This window comes from Aptenodytes patagonicus, chromosome Z (assembly GCF_965638725.1).
Source record: "Aptenodytes patagonicus chromosome Z, bAptPat1.pri.cur, whole genome shotgun sequence".
Lineage (NCBI taxonomy): Eukaryota > Metazoa > Chordata > Aves > Sphenisciformes > Spheniscidae > Aptenodytes > Aptenodytes patagonicus.
This window is the reverse complement of record NC_134982.1, coordinates 56,287,982-56,311,468: the sequence shown is the minus strand read 5'-3', so window position 1 is coordinate 56,311,468 and position 23,487 is coordinate 56,287,982. Positions and strand designations below refer to the sequence as shown.

The 23,487-nt window shown below is 48.6% G+C and overlaps 1 protein-coding gene across 3 annotated transcripts in view; it reads right to left on the bottom strand.

Moving 5' to 3' along the window:
• PSD3 (pleckstrin and Sec7 domain containing 3) overlaps window positions 1-23,487 on the bottom strand; it is a 106,026-nt gene that overhangs the window by 60,380 nt on the left and 22,159 nt on the right. Inside the window, exons 3-7 of one of the 3 annotated variants that reach the window (XM_076362999.1) lie at window positions 18,773-19,847; window positions 16,967-17,359; window positions 3,706-3,912; window positions 3,521-3,601; window positions 217-329 (exon numbers count right to left, since the gene is read on the bottom strand). In XM_076362999.1, the coding sequence (XP_076219114.1) occupies window positions 217-329; window positions 3,521-3,601; window positions 3,706-3,912; window positions 16,967-17,359; window positions 18,773-19,847 (1,869 nt within the window). Of the gene's footprint in view, window positions 1-216; window positions 330-892; window positions 914-1,751; window positions 1,757-3,520; window positions 3,602-3,705; window positions 3,913-16,966; window positions 17,360-18,772; window positions 19,848-23,487 lie in introns of those variants that run through there. The other 2 variants (XM_076363003.1, XM_076363002.1) reach the window with 2 other exon arrangements.

The window sequence follows — 23,487 nt, the reverse complement described above, 5'->3', positions numbered from 1 at the left end:
AACACCTTTCCTGACTGGGGAAAAATACAGATTTTTTCACTGCCTTACCACGATTACGTGTGGAGAACATGGAGGTTTCAATGCTCACCGCAGGCAGTCTCTAAAGTGTGGCACAGCAATTACACTCCTTCAGTTCCCAGGCACGCACCATACATGCTATTGAAGGTGAGAATGAAGGGAGACAACCAAAGACCTTCCTATCAGAAACAAAGTTACCTTGAGAAGAAATGGTGTTTGGGTTGCACTGGTAGTATCTGCTGGAGAAATGGATTAAAACTCTCTCTCGTTCCTGAGTTTCTCCAATAAGTGAAAAGGCTTTAAAGAAACTCCTAAAAGAAGAGCAGAAAAAGGTGAAATTAAAGCCATAAATCTCCTTTTGCCGCACACAGAGCAAAGCACACTTCACAGCAAGAAGTACATAAGCGCACACCAGACATTTGGTTCCAAGAAGCCTTTCTAGGAAAACAGGCTATTATCCCACGTGCAGTTAATCCCAACGTTATAGTAAATGAAGCAGGAGTTAAGTTACCACTGGTCTCAGCCATGGAATATACAAACTAACAAGCAATTACACCATTTGAAAGAGTTGTTCTTATTTTTAAAATTTTTATTTCCTTGGAGAAGGAACTGGAGCAGGTGTTGTTTATGCATGACAGACACCCAGGGTGTTCTCTGTCCTTTTCTAATTGTCCGTTACCCCTACAACTTTTAACTTTACACTCATTAGTATTCCCATCCAAATCAGAGGAGCTACTCCAGGCAGTGAAGTCAAGCAGGTGCACTGCAGACTCAGAGCCCACACCAAATGTGCGGTCCTCCTTCTGGAGGGTCACCTGTAAGAGCAGCCAGGACCACACCAGTCACCTTGCAGAGGGCAGTGTGACTACCTGACCTGCAGAAAACATCTGGGAAGAGGGCAGAAGAATCACAACATTTCCCACTGAGCTTCACAGCAGAAGGAGCAACCTGACCCTCCTGGGTTCCTGCTCGTGACAGTCCAGTGCGCAGGGCTGGTGCACACTTGGGCACACTTGTTAGACACAGCCAGCGAGCCTGTGCAAAGAGGTGGGACACACACACACACATCTTCCACTCTCCATCTGACACTTAACCACCCCGCCTCTTAACCATGCCACTATTCTTCCTGCTAGGAAAACTCGCCTCGCAGCCAAAGAAGAACTTCTGCACTTCCCAAAATCCCCACATCCTGGAGCCAAGAGATGACCTCAGCGGTATCAGCCTACGCTCATTTGTCAGGCTGCTTCTAAGAAAAGCCTGAAAACACAAACCTTCTGGGTCCAAAGCAAGACGGCATACAAAATGAGTGCCTAATAGACAATTTTTAAATACCCCATGAGACTGAAACTAACACCAGATCCGAGAGGTGTGGAATATGTTGCTGGAACATTCACGTCTATCTAGCATGGACAAATAAACATTAATTTTTTCTCTTTGATGTAAGGTCAGAGACGGGTTGTACTTGCAACAATCTCGCACCCATACGGAGTGTGATCTGCCTGGTAATAACTTAATTTCGTATGTAATGTATTGCAAATAACCCAATTCACAAGTAGATACAACTGAGGCTTCGCAGGGTTTCTCCTCCCTTCCTACCTCATGTCCCCATGGAACATTTTGACAACTAGCCATCTTTTCTCCTCCTCCTCCAGCTCAGGCTCTTTCCAGCGACACCCCCTGCCCATGCCAGGCACCACCGACCTATACCCTCTCCTCCTCTTCAGCACCCTTACCCCCCTGGAAGCAGCTTCGGAGAGGCAACTGATGAAACATTTGGTAAATAAACAAGGCAGGTTCCTTGCTCTCAGAGCACGATGCTGCGGCCGAGGACCACGGGGGCGAGTTTCTGCCCAGGAGGAGGACAAGGATGGACTCTGAGAGGGGCTGGAGCAGCGGTCCCACCTCCTCACCTCCTGTGGTCCTGCAGGGGACACGAGAGATGCACTTGGGAGATGCATGGGTGACATGGGTTCAGGGTGCGGAAGCAGAGCAGGACAATGAAGGAACAACCCTCCCCATGTCCCAGACTTGCCACCAATGGTGATACACACTGCACAATGGCCTCCCACAGCCTGGGCTTAGCATGGGTCTGGGCTGCTGCCATCGGGCCCAAAATGCTTAACAAACCACAGCTTGTCAGCGAGCCAGCAGCAACAGGGCGGTTACGTCTCGCCCTCTGCAAGCGTGAGGCAGCACAACTCGGCTCCCCCAGGCTTCGGGACAATGCTCTGTCCCCAGCCTCTGCTGCGCGCTCAGGGTGCGCAGCCGGCAGTTGCTGCAGCTACTCCTGAAACCTCAGCAAACCCCTGGCGTGTCTAAGTCCCACACGAGCCAGGGCATATTTTAGAGAAGGTCATGACTATTAATATTAACAGGAGATCTACCGGGAGCAGAGACCTCCTAAATATGTGCCACAAAGCAATTAGGTGTTGGATTTCACAATTTAAAAGACGGGTATATTTAGCATCGCGCTTCAGGGCTGCTAAAACCTGGAACGAGCAGCAGACCTCCCACTGCCCCAGCTGCTCCCACCCTGTGCTGAGAGGGTGCTCCGGCTCGGCTCCTCTGGCACGGGAGCAGGCAGTTCACTCTTCCGCAGGCGCGTTTCCTTTCCGCTGCCTTCAGCAGGCGGCACTCTGGGCTTTCCTTGGGGACTGCCACAGTCTCCTGGAGTCAGCCCTCTGGAAATGCGTTTGCAAGGCGACTGGCAAGTGCCTGCAGACCTCCTGGTTTTGTATCATTAGAAAAAAAACAATAACCCACTTGAGTAACCTCATCCAGATGATTTAAACTCACTTTAAATCCCTTTAAATACCAGAATACCAGCAACTGTGCTAACAGGCCACTGCTAACACAAACTTGGTGTTTTGCTTCCTAAGAAAAAAAATACTGAAAACAAACATTGTTGAGGCCTAATTCCAGTGTAAAAAGGAAGGAAAATTGAAGGGCTGGGTTTTCAAACACCCACGCTGGCAGCTACCAAACTCTCAACGCATTTTCCACGTGGAAGCTTTTGCTGTTCTGCACATTTTTGGGTGCCTCAGAGGGACGCAGCGAGGGGGGCTGCTGAGCCACATCAAACCCTGGCCCTGGCTTTGTGCACCGCAGCCAGGCAGAGCAAGGTCCAAAAGGCATCAGCCAAAAAGTCTGTGCGGCTCAGCTGTGAGCAACACCTTCGTTCCTCAGCAGCACCTGGCAGACTACAAGTCCCCCATTTACCAAGTGACTAGTCATTTTTTTCCATCTCCTCTGCATCAAGGACTATCTCTAAGCAGGTCTACCTAAAGATTTCCCTCTCCAGGAAATGCCACCGCTCCAATAGCACTCTGGAGTACGGCAGCACGCCAAGCCAAACAGAAGAGAAAAGCTCCGTCCCAAAAACGCGTCGCATCCCTCTCTTCACCCTCTTAAGCCCCCACAGGGCAACCACTTCAATCGGGACAACACAGCAAACAGCACCGTTACTAAAACAAGAACATAAGGTCTGCAAATGGGCATGTACCTGAGCGAGTAGTCCAGCGTCATGCCTGTGAAGTCAAAAAACTTAAGGTATTCTTCGGCCACAAGCTTGCTGAATTCGTTGCTTTAAACAAACAAATAAATAAGTAAAGGTTATCATTTGAGAGTGAACCCCTCCAGAACCAGCAAGAACAACAACGTGGCCAAAGACCTCATATCAGCACATACTTTTTACCCAAATGCTTTGCCACATCGGAGCGTTTGAATCTGTCCAGATGGTAGAGGCGCTTAGCCAGGCGCCTGGCTGCTTCCAAATTGCGGCTGCTGCCATTGCTGAGATCGTGGCCAAGGGCTCCGGTGGCATCTTTCTCCTGAAGTTCATTGCTCCCCATGGCAGCACTGGAGTCTAACACCATATTCTGCAGTTCAGCATTGCTATGAGACGGAAAGAATATGGACAGAAGAAAAATAAGATGACATTACAGTTTCAAGAAGGATCTAATTCCTCTTAGAATAGAAAGCAATTAAAGGTACAGAGGCAAGATTACACAACATAGCAAATGCCACTTAATTGAGGGAGTGTGTAGAACAGGGACATTTATTTAGCAGTCATCAGAGGTTAACAGAGTTAAACATAGAGACCCAAATACGGGCTTTCTAGCCCAGAAACACATTCTGCTCTGCACTCACCTTCTGAGAGTGCACAACTTGTGCTCACTTCAGAGAGAGCTGTTTGCCATTATCAGCCTACAACTGCACCTGACAACATTGGCTCCGCATTTCCTTCTTGCACTAGGATTTTTTAACCCAGTCGCTTGCTTGGCTTGAAGGGGTCCCTGTAAAAGTAGGCCATTAGCCATTTTCCAGGGAAAAATGCAGCGAACAAGCCAGGGTGTTCAGTAGCTCCAAGCTGACTCGGCAGAAGTCCCTTCCTCATTCTTCCCCAGTTGTCCTGGAAACAATACAACTCCCCACATCTAGAATAACATCTGCAGAAGTCTCAGCAGCTTCCGTGCCACCCGTGAGCAGTGGGCATCCCACAGGGAGGCACCACTAGAAAAAGGAGGGCTCGGAGCAAGGAACCCAGTTTGGGGAACGGGAGAGAGACACAAGCCACCCAAGCCAGCCTGGAGAACTGCTTGCTTTCCTCCTGCTCCCTCGTGGTGGCAATAATTTCCCTCACCAGCTGCTCAAAGTCAGGATGTTCAGCACGGCAATCCCAGGGCTCTTTACATAAATCATGCATTTATAGATTCCTCCCACCTCTACTACAGTAGGAAAGCTCTGGCTGAGCTGTGTGCCTGCTTTGCTTCTCCCCTCAAAGAAGCAAGAGCCCTCCACACCAGAAAGCACACCCCCACATACACACCCTGACACACAAGCAGGCTTTTAACTTTGGAAAAGCTTTTCTCTGACAGTGGCATGAAAATTCTTGCAAAATCTCAGCTCTGTGTGTGTGTGCGCGTGCGTGACAGCATTTCTATTTAATAAAAATACTATACAGAAATTCTTTCCACTAAATCCCCGTTTACACAGGGCTAATGAACGATCAGCAGGGGTCATGCACAGGGCAGATATGACTGGAATGAGTTAACGATGATTTTAAACACAACACTTCAACATACCACGGTTTCATACACCACTGTAATCTTCGGGCTTGACCAGCCACAGTTAGAACAACCGATTGCTGCGCTCCAGTAACAATTATCTAGGCATTTACTGAAATGTCTGCTAGCCACTTATTAACCCTTTAAAGATGAGATTTTCATATAACGTGAGCTTAAAATAAAAATATTTGCTATTCTGCATGCCTCCTTCCACACAAATCATCACTTGTGCCCTACCTCTCTGCCCACGCATGGTTTATGACAAGGAGGTGTGTGGTGCTCCTACAGGAAGGAGACTTGCCCATTTCACCTCTGTTTCATCCTCCTAGTGCTGCTAGAACATCGAAAGTATCACACATCCACACTGTGGGTACAATTTTTTTTACCAAGTATCTGGGGAAAACAGATGTCTAACCTGTTCCTACAAGGACTGGGGATTTGATTTTGTATTTATTTCAGTGTAAACAATAAGGTGCTATAACAAAAGGGGCTCATTCTCAGTGCTCTAGTAGGGAATTACTACTGTAAATACAGTTCCAACAGCATTAACATCACTGACCACCAGCTACCCTAGAAAACAAAAAAAGCCCCTCCTGATACCATTGTTGTGGGAAATGCCTCCTCAGCCCTTTCCAAAAGCATTAGCCAATGTCCAAAATTCTCTAAATTTGGTCTACTCCAAATGTGTGAAGAACACAAATTCCAGAGTCCTCTGACACACGCCCCAAGCAATGCCTTGTCCATTCAAATCAGGCACAACTGGTTTCAAATTCCCAGCTCTAACAATTGACAAGAGCAAAGGAAAACCAGGTGAGCTAACACATCTATGGAGCCTTCCATGTACAAATGCTGCTTCGAAAGCCATGCCAACTTGCAGAGCCTCGTTCATAAATCACAGCCCTGTTTCACCACTGCTCTTTATAAAATGCAGTATTTATAGCCCTGAAAGATGGCCAAAGCTGACAAGAAACATCTGCACCCTGCTAGAAACCAGTGCACTACGAGAGTCAATGTTACCGCAAACCACCATAAGTTTAGAAAGAAAGGAAGTGCCAGCATCTGCCACTTAGTGAAATAAACAGTAGGGCAGCTCCCAGCTTCTGTTTTGCTGGAGCAGTGGCTGGGATGTGAAGGAGGAACACCCAGCAAGAAGGAGAGCATGCTCTTTCCTCTGCTCACCAAAACTAGCCGATGGGGCTGCATAAGAAACCTTATCTTCCAACTGCCCTGATTTAAAACTTCATCCTGAGAGGGGGTCCCCATACGTGTATGAGGTCAAAGAATTAAGAGATGCTTCCTTCAGTTATTCCGACAGTTAATTAGCTTATTACTTAATAAGTACAAGAAGGCAATCAAATCAGTAATATAGGCTGTCTGTAACATAAGCTTCTTGTTCAGGGAAGATGCCAGATTGTTAACATTGAAGTGAGACTTCAGTTCTCAAGTGTTTTTAGGCGGTGAGAAGACTCAGTGCCCACGTCACTGAAGGCTTAGGAAATACAGGCACCCTGTGCATGACTACTGCAAGCTGCCTTCCGGACAGGTCATTTTAGCAGGGTTTGGGCGGCATTACTCAGGGTAAAGGCTGACATCTCTTCTTACCTCCAAGTCTCTCTGGCTGCACCATTTTCCTTCCATGCCTCAGTTTCCCCAGCTGCTGAACACAGAGAGTAGTACTTGCCACCCTCTGTAAAGTGCTTATAATGGACTCTAATCAAGAGCTCCTAAGCGACCAAGGCTGCAAATAGGTCTGTCTTCTGCAGTCTACAGTTTCTACACATAAAGAGTCCACAGCAGCATTACCAGCTAAACAGAGCCAAGAAAGGGCTTTGTGATGCAGAGCAAGACTGGACACAAAGCTGCTTTCTCATGCAGCTTTACTCTTTATCACATAAAAATGAGAAACCTTCACCGAGTAAAGCAGGCTGAAAATGTAATAGATTATATTCCCCCTAATCCTGGATTCAAGGCCAAAAGGGACTGTAATGATACTGCTGGTAATTGCCTGTACAGCAACGGCTGCTGATCTTCATCCAGAGACTCTTACATTAATCTCTGCTATCAGAAAACACAGAAAACAGAAGCTACAAAAAAACCAGACCCCTTTGGTCTCATAGTGCATGAGCTGTGGCCAGAAACCAGCTCCTTAGACCTTCTTATTTCTGTCCCCAGCAATGCACTCCTGACATATCCTCCCTCCTTCTGCCAAAGCATCCCCAGGTTCACAGTGAATGCACAGAGGCTGTGACCACCATATCCAGCAGAAATTACAGCAATTCGATAAACAGCTGCTATAGTAAATTCAATACCTTCCAACAGCAGCAGCCACCCCTTCATGCTCACAGATGAAAAACAGGCAGACTGTAACATCTGTAAAGCTGGTTTCCCATAACACACCGTAACAGCTAGGCAGAATCCAAAACATTTTATACCGTTTTCTTCACTTATTCCATTACCAACTGGGTCTACAGTGATTTAGCTCCCAATGCCAAGGTATCTCAATCGTGTCATGCTCAGCACTTAGCACACTTGATCTGTTTAAGAATATTCTAGATTCACTTATTCCGCCCCCCCATCCTGGTTTCACCAAAATTGAAACCCTCCACAGCAACGTATGGTTCGGGAATGGCTGCAACTTCCAGATAAAAACAGCAAGGCCAGTAACATAATGGTAAGGACACAGGCACCTCGTATCTCAGTGGTCCACTCTCCCAGTCTACTAGGCTGGAACTGAAAACCTTGGCATGAGTACCTGCAGTTTCAGGTGCCTTAAACCTTGGGATGCTCTTCATTTTTTAGCAAATCCATGGGGAAAAAAATCTGTTTTGTCCCAAGGAAGAAAAGCTTATCAGCATTTTGCTTTATGGGAGAAGAGCTCAGATTCAGCACAGAGCAACTGCCCCAGCCGCTAACAACGAGAAGATGTTCGGAGTTGACATTGAGTGGCAGGGTACGACAACTCAGCCTAAGTGCTGTCCTCAGCCCAGCCACATCAGCGATCCCAGCTTGCCACTGCCTGCAGCTCTTGCCAGACCGAAGCATAGCATACGCTCTGTGCCACACGGTCTCCCCTGGATGCACATGGGGCCCTTCCCCGAGGAACACTAATCCGTTTGGTGTGCACGTCCTGAGGCAATGCACTGGATGCACCAATTTCAGGGGGAGATTGGATGAGACAGGGCTGGGACCTTCCCAAGTCTTTTTGGAGAGGAGGAAGAAACAGGAGGAAAACCAACTTTTTCTCTCAAATAAATCTGCATGCCTTTAACATCAGCTTTACTTCAAGGCAGGCTAAGTCAGGCATTTGCCAGAAAAGTCCATCAGAGCAAAACACAGCAATGATTAAAAATAAGGAAGGGTGGAGAGGCATTCTGGCGCACTGAAGCCAGGGCCAGAACAAATGTTTTCAGCAGGGGTACAGCATCCGCCGGGGAGCCACGCTGGGGCCGATAATCACCCTCTGCAGCACTATGCTGGCCCTGTTGTTTTAAATGCCTTCACTCTGAGCCTTCTTCTCCGCCTGGTTCCGAAATGGAGGACACCATCCCCTCAACCATAACCATCAACTCTGGCTGTGAAAAGCGTGCTCTATTTCTAATTCAACAGCCCCTCAGCAGCGGCTCTCACCTCACAGTGTGGCAGGAACATCAGAAAGGCAGAAGCACCCGGATGCCCCTGACACAAGCCTTGACTGCAGGGAGGAGCAGAATTCCCTCTGCGAAAAGTCCTGCCCTGAGGGAATGAATCCCTGCCCTACAACCCTTCAGAGAGACGTGGATGCTTGGCCAGTGATACCCTTCCACATTTCAGAGCTGACCAGAAACGATTGGAGGCACAGGCTGAATTTTGTTTCAAGGGAGCTGAAAAGCTGTGCTTGAACAGCCGGGCTCTGAAAGGAGTAGCCCCACCGGAGAAAGCGAAGAAATCCCGGCAGCAGTGGGATGTGATGAGTCAGTTCCTGCTACAAATGACCGACCACACAGACGGGCTGGGAATGGCTCTGCTGCAGCTTTGCTGCAGCTCTGAACCGGCTTCCCTGGGGCCAGGAGAGAACGAGCACAAAATCACATCAAGCAACGATTTACCTTGCCAGTTACCTCCAGCTCCAGGGCTCTTCCAAGATACAACCGTAGGAAGGGGAGAAAAATAATAAAAATAAAAATAATGCCCTTTCCTAGCAGATGACTCACTGTGCTATTTTACTCCAAATGGTTTAATTGGCTTTGAAGTCCTACGTATGGATTCTCTTCAAAGACACGCTTTGAAGTAGATCCCTCTTTGAGGACTGACACAGCTGCACTTTGCTGCAACTCGATTCAGTGGGTGTCTCATGAGCACAGCATCAGCCAGGACACATGAAGGGAGGATGGTTTCTACAACTCAGAGTACCCACCAAGGATCCATTAAAAAGTACCTCAGCCTTGTCACATCACACAGCGAGGAGCAAAGCAAAAAATAAACAAACAAGCCCTGTAATCTCCTATTGGTTATCAATAAAATGCACATGCAAAGTCAATCTCAGGGGCTGAAATGCACGTTGCTGCTTAAAAATAACCTTTTGCTCCCTGTAATCATCTGCCTTTTTCTTTGATTAAAAGAATGCCCACTGATTGTAAGTAGGAAGCTAACAGCTAAAGTGTTCAGAAAATGCCATTTCTGGTGGGCTTGCATTACAGCAAATGCAAACGCTATCGTTAACGGCAGCATTAGGATAAGAAGTCCCGCCACACACAGGGACAGGACTGCAGCCCTTCCAAGAGACAGCGTGTCCTTTATTACACAGACACGCTGGCCTGTTGCCACCTGAAGTACAAATGTTTTGCTAATAATACTTCAGGTTTGGTTCCCTTTCGACCTCAGGCTCCTCGGTGGCGGGGGTTAGCGATCACAAAGGGACTCTCACCACATTAGTGCCCCCATGCCTAGAAAGTGAAAACCTGGCCCTCGCCACAGAGGGTGTCCAAGGGCTCCCCCCTCAATGGATATTTCTGACAGATGCGTTGACATGTAGACTGGTCTTTTGGATATATCAGGATAGTCCCACGCTCAGGATCCAGCCCACCTGCCCCCAGACATGAGCAAAAACCAGACCCAAAGAACGCACTGCACACCTGTAACCTTGCTCAGAAAACACTCAGCCCCTGAGTGTTTCGGGAGCCCTTGGGCTCTCTCCCCTGAGCCCACCCACCCCCAGCATGCTGCAGGTGCCAAGAGCTGTCCCCGCGCTCAGCACCAGCGTGACATTTCCCCACGAGGCTCCTGCAGGGTCCTCCGGGACAACAGCAAAACTGGGAAGCCAGCAAAGTACTTCCCCCCTCGCTCAGGCTTGGTTTAACTGTTTGGAGACTGGCCCAGGGAGTGCATATTAACAGGGCAGCTGGTCCTCCCTGGCAGGGAGCAAAACAGATGCACAAAAATACGGGTGTTTACGCCTTTTGGTTAAGGCTCCCCTGCAGACGTGTGGATGGAGCGTTTCAGCGCTGGCAGCAGTATCGCACAGGAGCTTTATGTTGCAACCATGCAGCAAAATGAACCGCCTGTCCTCAAAAAGAACAGTTAATAATAATAAAAGACAGACTTCCACAATAAAGGAAAAACAACCACCAACCAACCCACAGCTCACCCAGCTGTGCTAGCAAGGAGTCTGCACACTATGTGCCCTGTTCTTTTCTACCGGTGCTCTCACATCACATCCAAAGCTGCCCTGCCTCTACGCTGCCCTGCCAGCCGCCAGGCTCTGCCTCTCTCTATCCCAACAGACAGACAGAGGAAGAAGAGAGTTAACCAGCAATAACGTGGAGGGGGGCTTGATTGGCAGCCAGTCGTGGCTAATGGATGAGATGGCAGGCTGCACTTCGGGACCGACTCGGAGCTGCCAGAGATGCCTCGGTTTCAGTGAATGAAGGCTTCCTGACCTAAATGGCTTTGACTTTAATGGAGATATGCCAACAGATGCCAGCTTAGAAGCTGAGCTGCTGACAGCTTTATACTGAGGTGCTTTTGTGCAGTGAACTGATCAGCTGTCCCCCGCCCCCCCCCCCCCCTTTTTTTTTTTCTGTTTCTGTTGGCTCCTGGATTTTTGTTTTGTTTGTTTTATTTTCAGAGGAGGCTGGGAACTGAAGCGGTGAAAAGTCAGATGCCCTTTTTTCCCTTAAAACAAGTTTATTTAGGAACTAGAAGCAGTTTTACAAACTCTCACTAAACTGGTGTTGCAAGCACCTCATTAGCCAGAGTAAAGGCAAACTTGCACACTGTATTTCCAGAGCCTTGATAAAGCAATGCCACCTTCCTGCAGGGAATGCCAAGGTGATCAGTGTGGCTCAACATTTTTGAAGTTACTAAGCTGTGTGATAAAGGGACAAATCCTCAGCTGCCAAAATGCCACCAGTTTCAGAAATTTACCCCTGCGGATTGTGCCACTTCATCTTTACTTGGATTTAACATACCCATGCCAGCATATTGTGCTTACTAGTGGCTCAACAACTGACAGATGCAGTAGCCCATGTGCAGGCAAATGGGCTCCAGCACGTGTTTGCTTGCTCACCGCCTGCAGATGCATTTGACACATTCACTCTTCTAGGACAACAACCAGTGGCATTCCTCTGAATAACCTTCCTTATCCCGGGCATACAGGTGGCAGCAAATATGAAGTACCACCTTCTGGCAGCCCCAGCTCTCCTAGGTCCCAGAGTCTGTCGTGAGCTGAGGCATGTCCGAAATAATGTCTGCTTAGGAACACAGGGATCTCGGCAGATTTCACACTACACAAAAAAATTCAACCAGGCTGCAAGGTGAGAAAACAGGGGGAAAAAGTTCTACCAGACTGCTGTTGGACAGACTAATAAAATCAGTGAATAAATGTTACATGTTAGACATGTAAGTACTGAGTCTCATATCTACATTGAAAATCAAATACAAGCTACCTTGGACAAAAATACCGGCGTGCAAACTGAAAACCAGAAGCATAACTGGCGTGCAGGATACTGATAAACTGAGAGGAAACTTAGAGAATCAACGCAGAGAAAGGGATCAAAACTGGGTTCATCTGTCAATAAAGTTTATCGTCTCAAAGAAGGAATAAGCAGAGTGCCAGCTAAGAAACTGTGGGAAATGACCCATATGCAGAAGAAAGAAAACAACCATGGGAACTACTATGAGAGGCCCAAACCATTAAGAGTAACCTGGAAGCCATTGGGAACAGCAGTCTACATTCTTGTACATTTATTCTGATAACCACCAGATTGCTTTAGGGAGTTTGTTTTCTTCCCCCCTTGAATTACAAGAGACTACATATGTGACTAAATTTGTGTTTGCATCTCTAGGGGAAAAAAGTAAAATAACAGGACTTGCAGAATTTGCTGAGCACCAGCAATTCTTTGAAGATGATGGCAGGTGGCAAATATTTAGCATTTTTGAGGATTAGGAGCTGCAATACAGATTTTTTTCTTTTCTCTGCGGATTTAGAAAAATCTTTGGCGGTGTCCTACCAACAGAGACCACACCTTCCAAGACAACTCAGGGAAAGAAATGCCAGAAGTTTTTCGTTTTTTTTAAATTTCTTGTTCCGACTGTAGCATACAAGGGAAGAGGGAATGGGAAGCCTGCTATAAAGAATGCGGGGGGGGGGGGGGGGGGGGGGGGGGGGGAAGATTAAAAGAAATTCTGTTTTAAAGTCTGAAAGTAGAAAAGAAAGATGGGGATCATCACCAAGAGAACTTCATACCTTACTTCTAGACACACTGATGCTCTGTCACTCGCTGTATACCTAGCAAAGATAACTCACTTTTCCCTCAGGTATATCTTACTGCTTTGGAAATACGTCCCCTTCCTCCCACTCTGATTTGGTGTAAATGATTACACCTAGTTCAGGCGATGCAAACTCAGGCTCGAAGTCTGGGTAGCACCTTGCAAACAGTCTTCCTTATTGCCTCTGCAAGTAAGACTAAACTCTCATATACCAAGGCTGAGCCTTGCTCCGTCTCAACACAACCCACCAGCACAAGAAGGTAGGAGTACAGTACTTGGGGCGCGGGTGCGACGGTGGGGACTGTGTGCCTCTGCAGGGATAACACAGAGGCAAGAGGACCAAACACAGCCCAAATGCAGTATCTTTATTGCCACTGCAAAGCTTCATTACACCAGCAACCTGTGGCTCAGCACGTTTCATGGGGACCCCATGGTGCCCTGATACACAGTGAGGCTGTCCCTCAGCTCTGAAACCTCACACACTCCCCCTCCTCCCCCAGTTCTCCCAGTCCCACCTGGGGAAACTTAAGGCTACTCCAGCTGCAGAAATTTGTTTTTCCCCCAGAGGGATCATCATTACATACCTAGGAAAGAGATTAAACCCTGCAAAAGACACCAAGAGCTGGAACTGTTCCCAAAGGAAGGCAAGCTGCACACCCTTCTCCCCAAGCATCCCTCCTCCACTGGCCAGATGCAAAGGGCACCTAAGCTGTGATAGGAAAGGACTACTTGCAAAAGCAAGCCAACCTGTCCTGCAGGAAAACCCAGGGGCCAGCTGACATCCCCCTGCCCTAAGGAAGCACGGCAGGTGGCTGTCAGAGCAGGCACATCACACGGCTCTCACCAGGACTTACTGCGTTTAACCACGGCCAGCAGCTGATAGGGAGGACAGCAGGGACAAAACATCCAGACACCCAGGAGCCCATAGGAACTTGCAGCCCGCAAGCCTCTAATAATTTTTTTTTTTCTCCTTTTTTTTTTTCAATTCTGAAGGCACGTGACTGGCCTTCACATACCAGAGCTGACCCCTCCCAGAGCTAGCGATTTCCTAAGAGCAGAGAAGGATGTTACCCTCCCACTTATTCATTACAAGACTAGGTTTCCTTGCCATTATGCATTAAAACCTCACACCACCTAGGGTCCTCATGTCAGTTACGCTCAGGATCCCTCCAGAGAGATGCAAATGTGCTGTGGTGCTCAGCTACCTGCTATCAGGAGGGCACGGCCATGGGGAGCACCTGCTCCTCCTTTCCTAATTGGCACACGGCTTTCAATTTCCAGGTGTAAACCATTAACTCTTTGCTTTTACATCTGCCCTCCCCTTCTGTACCGGACTGTGAAGAACTGCCAGTATTTCACACTCTGTTCCCCCATAAATTAGCACTGGTACTTGGAAGTGTAGTCTCTCCCCACGCACTTTCCCACACATTTTTTATGTCACCGAAATATATCGGGGAGCTGCTGAGGTTTTGGTTTCGGTTTTTGTTTACTTGGGTTGGCAGTGCAGTTTCTGGAAAAGACAGGTTATGCTTCTTCTTGTGCCACACTGCAATGTTGCATTGCTTTGCTCCCAAGCCCCCCACATCCCAAATTCCCCCACTTCACTTTGCACTGACCACCATTCACATGCTGAGACCCCACACTTGCCTCCATCCCTACAGGATGGGGTCCTCCAGCTGCTCTCCTGCCTGCACCCGCTCTCCTGCCTGCACCCACCCCCCAGTGACTTCCCATCACAGGGTGGGCAGAGGGAGCTGCGGGAGCCCCCGGCTTCAGGGAGAGCCGGCAGCTGCGCAGAGGGCACAGAGACCTCCGGTGGCTCTGCGATATATCGCAGGCAAGCTGCTGCCTGCGAACTCCTGCTGCTGGCTGGGGGATGCAGGGCCAGGGAGCGCTGCCTGGATCAGGCAGGGCGGTGGGCTTGCCTTCCCCACCTCGTTCTCCGGGAGAGCTGGACCACTTCAGCGGGTGCCCCTTGATGCTCTGCAGCACCAGGCAGGCGTGACACATGGGAAACTACAGCCGCAATAGAACCGCAGGTTGGCGGCACCATAGGAAACAAGGATTTACAGCAGAAGGCACAAAGGTGCCGCACTGGCTACCGCACACGTATCATACACGTGGACTTCCAGTTGAAAAAACAAGTCTGGGATTGCTTCAGGCAACACAACCACACACGCAAACTGTTACAAATAGTACCCACAGCTCAGGCAGCTATTTCTGGTTCACCTGAGCATCACAGTGACACACTGTCTTGACCCCTCTGTGAATAAATCCCATGCAGGCCCCAGCATGCACACACTGCTCCTCACCCACACACTTAACACCGTGATTCACCACTGGCTCCAACAACATAGCACACACAATCCGTCAGTCACCTGCACCCTGGTGCAATACAACATGATATTAGAATATCATGGGGGTGGTGGTGGTTAATAAGGTTATTGTCCAGAGGATTACCCTGTTGGGCACATACATGGCTGGCTGTACTGCTGCAGCTACACTCTTTATCAGCACCTACCTTAAGAGAGCGAGCTCTCAGGGCTCGTCTGTAACAGAGCCCTGCAGACTACAACAGCAGAGCTTCCTAACAAACCCGCTGTTGGGGACACTTCTTTCTTCTTTGTTTATTAAGGGGGAAAAAAGAAGAATTTAAAAATCCTTAAAATTGGCAAATTTAAACTAAAATTAACTTAATTCCTAATGAAATCCATACTAGGCAGGCACCTAATGTGTCTCTAAGCATTATCTAAGCACACCTCGTCTTCGTGATAACTTCCATCTTGATGAGCCAATGTGGGCCTTACTTGACAGTACTTTTTAGATACTAGATGCTGCAACTACAGGGTAACAGAATCAGGGTCTGTATGTGCTGTTTGTCCTCCACTGCCCAGTCTCACATCAATCTCTAGTTTCAGTACAAGCAAGGAGCTGCAAGTGTCAGGACTGATCTCAGTTTCTGGCTCCACACCGGTTATAGCAGATTAGCAGTCACTTATTGCCTTATTGGCACCAAGCAGCTCAGGGTGATACAAGATTTAAACACCTTTTTTCCAGTAGGATTGATGGAAAAAACATTCTAAACTGCTAAGTCCCTCTGCCTGTTCTTTTAAGGGCAAACTGTACCTTAATCCATAAAGTCAGCAAAACTACTTCTGCTCAAAGGACTTCTTTCACACTAGCACAAAAGGAATAAAACAGATAAAAGACCTCCCACCACTGACTCCCAGGAAAGCTCAGACTACACTAGTCCCATCTAAGAGTCTAAGGACTCTTAGACTCATGTCCCTGGAGAATGGAGACCCAAGGCATCTTTGTCACTCACAAGGTCCCTCACCCCCTCCACAGATTACTGCTTTTGCCTCGACCCCCGACTTTGCCTTTCACTCTCCCCACCCTCTCTGACAATATACGATGAGGAAAGTTTGCTCATAGAGCGAGTTTCTACAATTACACAGCATTTTCTGACCACTTAGCCTAGTTTTTGCTTCTCACATGACTCTTCTCTTAATAGGTTTTCTTATCTCTCCCTTTACCTAAATGGAAATTATTAACATTTTTGCAAAGCGCCCTCCTCTCTCAATCAGTAACTAGCGCACAAATGAAAGCAGCAGCGAACAGTCTCTAATGCCATGAATGTGGTGGGAGCAAAACCTCGTCTCAGCTGAAGTAACTGGCAAAACTCCCGCTGACAAGAGAGGAAAAGATATGCCCAGAGACACACCTTTAACATCCAAATCACGAACTGCATTTGGACAACTCATCTGTGTGCACAGGGTGTTATTGTTCCTAAAATTGCTGCTAACAAACTCAGGTATAACTGGAGCTGAACAAGGTTCATCTGTAACCGGTAACTAACTACTCCAGGGACAGGTCCCAGAGACACGACAACACTGGCTAGATAGACAAGGATCACCTACAAAACCTTTGTAAAATAAATTTGCACTTTTCAAATGAATGGCAGGTTTGGATGGCTCACTTCTCTCCTGCAGCTCACTGTTACACTGGAAATTATTCTGTGTAGAAAACGTGCAGTGTTGAAAGAGGCAAAACTACACTCTGCGACAGTCCGCTGAAGTAAACAGACATCAGGGAAAAATTGGCAGGCACACAGAAAGCTCACCCACTGCTTTTACCTTTCCAAACGAGGGACTTCAGTGACATCTCCTCTGAAGAGTGTTTCACTTACATCCCTTAAGCCATTGGCGATGCCTTCACCACAGCCCTTCACCTTCCCGTCAGGGGGAAGCTGCAGGACATCTGGCTGCCCTGAGGCTGATGTCCGATCTAAAAACTGGCCGCCCTCCTTCATGCGCTGCTGGATCATGGGAGTGAGTGGCATCTCAAAGCTGAAGTAGCTATCGGGCTCCGAGTACAACGTCTCCAGCGACTCTGCGCTGTAGTATAAAGATGCATTGTCTAGGATGTTTTCGAACTGTGAGCTGTACAGATCAGTGGAGACATCGGAGTGCCTCTGCCCAAGGACATCTTCATATCCTCCCGTGGCTGCTTCCCCCTCCTCCATCATCCTGGAAATTAATCAGAAACAGCTCGTTTCAGCTCGGGGGCAAGGTTTAGACCTCTGGGTGAACCTCCTCGCCTTCCACCTTTGTAAACAGAAAGGTCAACGTGGCTTCGTGCAGGAGAGGACACTGCGGGTAAAATACTACTTTCTCCTTGCACTACCTCTGTTCATGATTGGCACCATCTCCCTCCCTGGGGACATGAAAAGAAACAATCTTCTGTGTAAAAGAGGGAAGCAGGGGGAAAGCCTAATATTGCCTAACAGATAACATCAGTTGCTTATGTGCAAAGGAGAAAAGCACTCACAAATGCATAAGGTCTCTGCTAGCACCACTGCCATGCCAGAGGCTGCACAGGTTGAAGATGTGCACCCAGATGAGGCCTCTACCCCCAGAGGACAGTTTGCTGGCTCTGAAGTCCTAGGGGTGGGGTCTTCAATGAAGGGCTGGAGGAAATCCCTCCAAAATGCAAAGGGAAGTAAATGCAATTAAAAACCTGGAGCCAGGAGAACCAGATTTGAAGGGGGAAGACTTGGCCTGCTTGCACATGCACAGGGGAAGGCGTAGCATCCCTCTAAAGAGAGTTTTCTTCTCTGCTGCACCAAATACTGCGGGGCTTCTCACAGCACATGCCAGGCATCAGGGCTGCCCGCCCAAGCGATCTCACACACTAGCCAAAGCGAAACTCCGCAGATCCTGAGGTTCAGAGGCAGGAGCACCTCCCTTGCTGAGATCCTGTTGTTTCAGCAGCAAACACCCCGCCAGGTCAGAGCAGGCACGGTTTGCTCAGAGTGCGCTGGTGGGACCCTTTGCTTTGTTACAGATGTGCATCAGGAAAGAAAGTAAGAAAATTGGGATGCTCTTGTAAAAAGCAGTGCACAATTTTTGCAATATATATAGCTAAAATTACATAAACACAGATAGATAATATAGAAAGCACATCACAGCATTTACCCTCTTAGAACACACAAGGCCCTGGGTAAAACATCTTTATTATCTGACCTCTCAGAGGTGCTCGCACCGTTCTTGCACAAACTCTGCCCGAAACCTGAAAATCTGGCCAGGCACATATGGCCAGGCCTGCATCCTGCCAATATTTAATTATATGCCATGTCCAGATCCCAACTACACCTGCTACAGATGCTTCATCACACAGCCATTACTCTGCAAACAGCAAGAGACATCTTTACATTTCCAAACCTGAGACGGACTTCAAACTTCAGCAAAGTGGTGTGGACAGGGTTCAGTCCCAACTTCATGCACTAGCCACCACCAGGCATGAGCCATTGCCACCACACCGCAGGCAGCAGACAAACATTTGTTGTTTGTCATTAGCTCCTAAAGGGGTAGGCACAAGCCACGTGCGTGGGACGAGAGAAACCCCGCCTACCCCCTGCACCCCCCCAAGCATCATCTCACCTGCCCTGGCCTCTCGCTAGCACAGCCGTCTCCTCCTTGCCGTGGTTCTTCTTGTCCTTCACAAAAACTTCATCCTCCCCACTTTCATCGAGCAGCGCCAGAGGAGTGGCTCCAGGGGCAGCGGGTCCCAGCCTCAGGTCCTCACAGACCTCACTCCAAGCACTGTCTGGCAAGGAGACCAAGCTTGGGGAGACCATTGGTGGTGCAGGGTGACTGGACGTTTTGGGGAATGCCTTCCTCTCCACAGACACAGTCTCTAGCAGCGAGTGCTTCTTTCTTCTTTGCTCCTCAGCTTTTTGCAGCCATAAAATCTCCACCCCTTGAAATTCTACATGTTTGCTCACAGCTGCCTCTTTAGAGAGCCTCCTCTCAGGACCCATTTGCATTTTGCCTTGACTGTACGCTGAAAACTCCTCAAAATGCGCCCACCCCTCCACTCTGCTGGTTGCTTCCAGGTTTGTCACAGATGGTCTATGACAGCTTGTCTCCTGCGCTGTGTGGACCTCCTCAGCTTTATTACTGATGGCTTGCAAGGACTCGGACTGCTTTTCTCCAGTGCATATTGCAGCCAGATCTTTCTCTACGATCAAATGCATTTTTTCCTCAGCTGTTCGTTCAGATGGAAGAGGCATGTCTGAGGGTTTTTCTTGGCCTGCTGGAACTGGTTCTCTGGCTGCCTGTACATTTTGGCTGCCAGTAACGCTCTTTTTTTCCATTTGCATCTCTGAATCAAGAGAAGTATTTGCTCTCTCTTGTACCTTTGTTGCTTCCAGCCGTCGAGAGATTTTCATAATCTCTGGCAGGTTACCCGCAGGTTGCAAACCTTCTTCTGGCGCGCGCAGCTGTGCTGCCCCAGAGTCAGGTCTCGAATTGTCTGCAGGAGCTGCACACTGAGGAAGGGGCCTGCCAGGTACCCGGTGGTGACTGTGCTGTCTTTCTGGACTGCGTGTCACGGGCTCTGCCTGGCGCGGCAATGAAGCCCTCGGCGTGTCTCTGCTTGGCTCTACGGTGCCATACTCTGGAAATTCATTGATGATGGTATGAGGGAGCAAAATGCTGCTTCCATGGCCACTACCTGCAAAGAAAAAAAGAGAGCATGGGTTTACCTACCATATGCATAAGCAAAAAGCCTGACCTCCCTTCCCAGCCCTCTCCTAACAGAGTAACTATGCTCTCCCCTGCAGGGAAAATACTGTTCAGTTTAACTCACTTCTGCACGCTCTCACACTGCAGTTATCCAGAGCTGGACCTTCTACATAGGAGTTTTTGGGCAGCCCTACTTTGGGAGTGTGCACTGCCGAGGAAGGAATGCCAGAAATGTCTGCTACACTTCAGAAAGGGTCCCAGCGGCCCATGAACAGTCTGAGGCCACGGGCCAGGCACAAAGGCTGAAGAAAGCAGATATTCAGAGGTCTGACATCCATCCACAGCATGCACCATACGTGTTGGTTTTATTTTAAAAAAATGTTTTTAGGTCATTTTCACTTGTAAAGATGAAACACTGGGAAGATAATCAGCCACACCCCATATATTCCACAGCTTTGACAAAGACAATTAGCTAAAATTACAAAGCAATTAATGAGCAATTCAACTTTCTGCCAGCACTACCCTCTTCCTTTAACAACTCAGGTAACTGAAGATCATGTTGCAGTGATGTACGCATACCAAGCAGTTCACATCTTCTGTTGCAGCAAATTCACCGCTGCACAAAAAGCTTGCTACCCCTCCCCTCCTCGTGCTGCTTTTCCAACTGATGTAAACAAAGCAGGGGCGAAAACAGATGGTCCCATTTTCCAAGTGCCGAGCACCCACTGGCTCCCATTGTTGTGGGGTAACAGAGAACCAGCTGTCCTCAGAGGGACCTCACGGATGACACAATGACGGATACTTGGCCACCTTATATTATGGCCCAAGGAGGAACTGAATTTTTGAAAAAAAAAAAACAAAACAGCAACAGCTGCATTCGCTGCACCCTTCTGGAAAAAACTGGCCTGGAATATAAAAGTGCTTTAAAATAAACAACGGTGGGGCCAGATCCAAACACCTACTCTGAAAAATGTCAGGGGTGACAGCTCTGAAACCAGACACCAACTTGCATTTGGATGCTTTGCCCTGCTCGAGGTGCATCTCTAGGTGCTGCGTTACAAACAGATTCCCATCTCCACTCCTAGCAGGCTGGCCACCAGCCATTTCTGAGGAGGAAGCCACGTAGCTGTCATTAATGATAGGCTGAGTTGAAGGTGAAAGGGAGGATAATTTAACATGAGCTCAGCACCGCACTAATGTGGCTATCTATCTGCCAGTGGTTTGTAAAGACGAGCAGCAGCTCACACCTGCCAGCTCACTATCCAGTATATCTAGCCACAGGGTAAACACCACACATTGTGTGTGGTGCAGGATCAAAGTGACAGACTTGGACCATGCCAAACCACAGACTCTTCCCCAGTAGGTTCTCCAGATATCTCCATGCTGTTGATTTAATCACTCCATAATAAAACTTCAGTGGGTCAGGTTTCACCTAGATGACTTGGTTGCTGTTGAGGACAGCGACTGGACAAAGCAGGGTTTTTTTCTCTGCTGCAAGGCCTCAGGGAGCTGTGAGGAGCATGGATGCCCTGTCCACCTCTACATCACCAGCCTTTCTTCATGGCAGGGTTTCCAACACACAGATGTGGGTGCACTAGGGAGAGTCTGAAGAAGAGAGCGAGGTCCCTCTCCCCACGTGAGCGCTTCCAGGTGCTTTTTCTAAGTGCCCGAAGCCCCAGACAAACATCCCCCTTTGCACACAATTCAGCCACGCAGTGCTTGGGTGCACCCCAAGCCCACCCATTTCATGGCACAGGCACCAGGCTGCCATTGGGACACACTTCCACCAGGTCAGACTCACAGATGAGAACAATGCTGTGTGGCTGCAATGTCCCTACACCTGCACCGGGACCAGCCCAAGCCAGCAAAAGGCCTTGGCTCCCCACCCCACAGCCCTGGTCTGCTCTAATGCAGCAGCATTAGTGCTTGCTGCTCTCTCAGCACGTGTCCAGAGATGGGATTTTTTTAAGAGAGGAGAACTGCCGATAGGGAGCCCGTCACTATAGATGCTAACATAAACCCTTCTCAGTGGACACAGCTCCACCTACAGCAACTCTCAGCTTGCAGACCTGCAAGCGTGAGGTGTCCCAGTTGGGATCACCTCATGTCCCCAGCACCGCGGGGCAGCGCTCGGCCATGCCACTGCCTGGCCCGCACACTCTGGCCGCATCCTGAAGGGAGGCAATGCATAGTGCCCCAGGAGCTGGGACCGCCTGCACCTCCCTTCAACCCACGCACCCCACCTCATTGGAAGGAAGCCCAGAGCATCACCCCCTGGCCCCCCATGGGGCTGGAGCGCAGCCAGCGTGTGCTGGAGGCCAAGCCCTGACAAGGCACCGCACAGAGACCCTGCCAAGGGGCCAGGTTCATCTCGCTAACTGCTATCATAGCTTCTGAACCAACATGAGGGAAACAGAGGTGGCCTTATTTCTGGCGGTGAATGCTAAATGCACTGCTGTGCTTCCCCATCTGCCACCGACGGCCACTGCTGACAGCAGTAAGCAATCCCGAGCAAGTTTCTGATTTACTTCTCCTCCTGAACTTCATCCCAAGGAAACTTTACCCTCTGGCAAGCCCAGCAAACTCCAGAAGAGGTACATGTACAAAGCACATACACGCAAATATAAGCACAGAGAGACGTGCAGGAGGAAGGAGCATGCACAGGTACTCCTCCCTGCCACACTTGCAAGCTGTGTTTCACCTGGGCAAGAGAGGAGCATTTTCACGGTAGAAAATCAAGGCCTTTTCTAGAGTCAGGCACCAGCAGCCCTGCTCTGGAAGGACTGCTGCTGCTGCCATATGCAAGCACAAGTCAGCGGGATTCTCGCCTTCACAGCATCCTGCAGGAACATTGCCTAATTCACTGCCTAATTAAAAAAAAAATCACATATGGCACCAAAGCAGCAGCCTGTCCCCATTACGTTAGGTACCACCATGCACATGACTGCCGAGGTCTCCATTCCTTGCGGTAAACCACCACCAATTGCCCGCCGCTCCTAAAAGGAGCAAAGTCTTTCCCTTTGCTGAGAGCTATTTCAGGTACCAGAGCTTAGAGGAGCCTGAGCTCTTTAAGGGAAACTCCTCCCTTATTCCCATCCACCACCACAGCATCATGTCTTGCTGCAGCTACTGGCATATCCTGTCCAGCCCCATCCCCCAATATGACTGCATTACAAACAAGGCTAGAAAGGCAACAACAAAATTTAAGGACCGCACTGAAGATGAGCAGGGAAAAAAAATACCCATCACCAAACAAACAAAGAAAGGACACACACTCTCAGGTAACACCAATTTCTACTTTGCATTGAAGGTGGCTTCTTTCAACTAAGCAAAAAAAAAAGAAAAGAAAAAAAAAATAATTCAACAGAGAGAGAAAAAGCTAAAATAGAAAGGGGGTGAGTGGCTAGAAAACTGAGACTGGGCAAATATAACCTAACAGCAGTTGGCAGCCTTTCTGATGACTAGACGTTGAAAGAATTCATGACTTAAATCAGGCATAGATATGATATTTCATCGGTAAATAACCATTCCATGTCAAGCAAGCTTGTCTACAGTATAATAAAAGGAAATTCTAGGAAGCAAAACACAAGTTACAAGCATAGACAGACATTTTGTTTACAGGTACATTT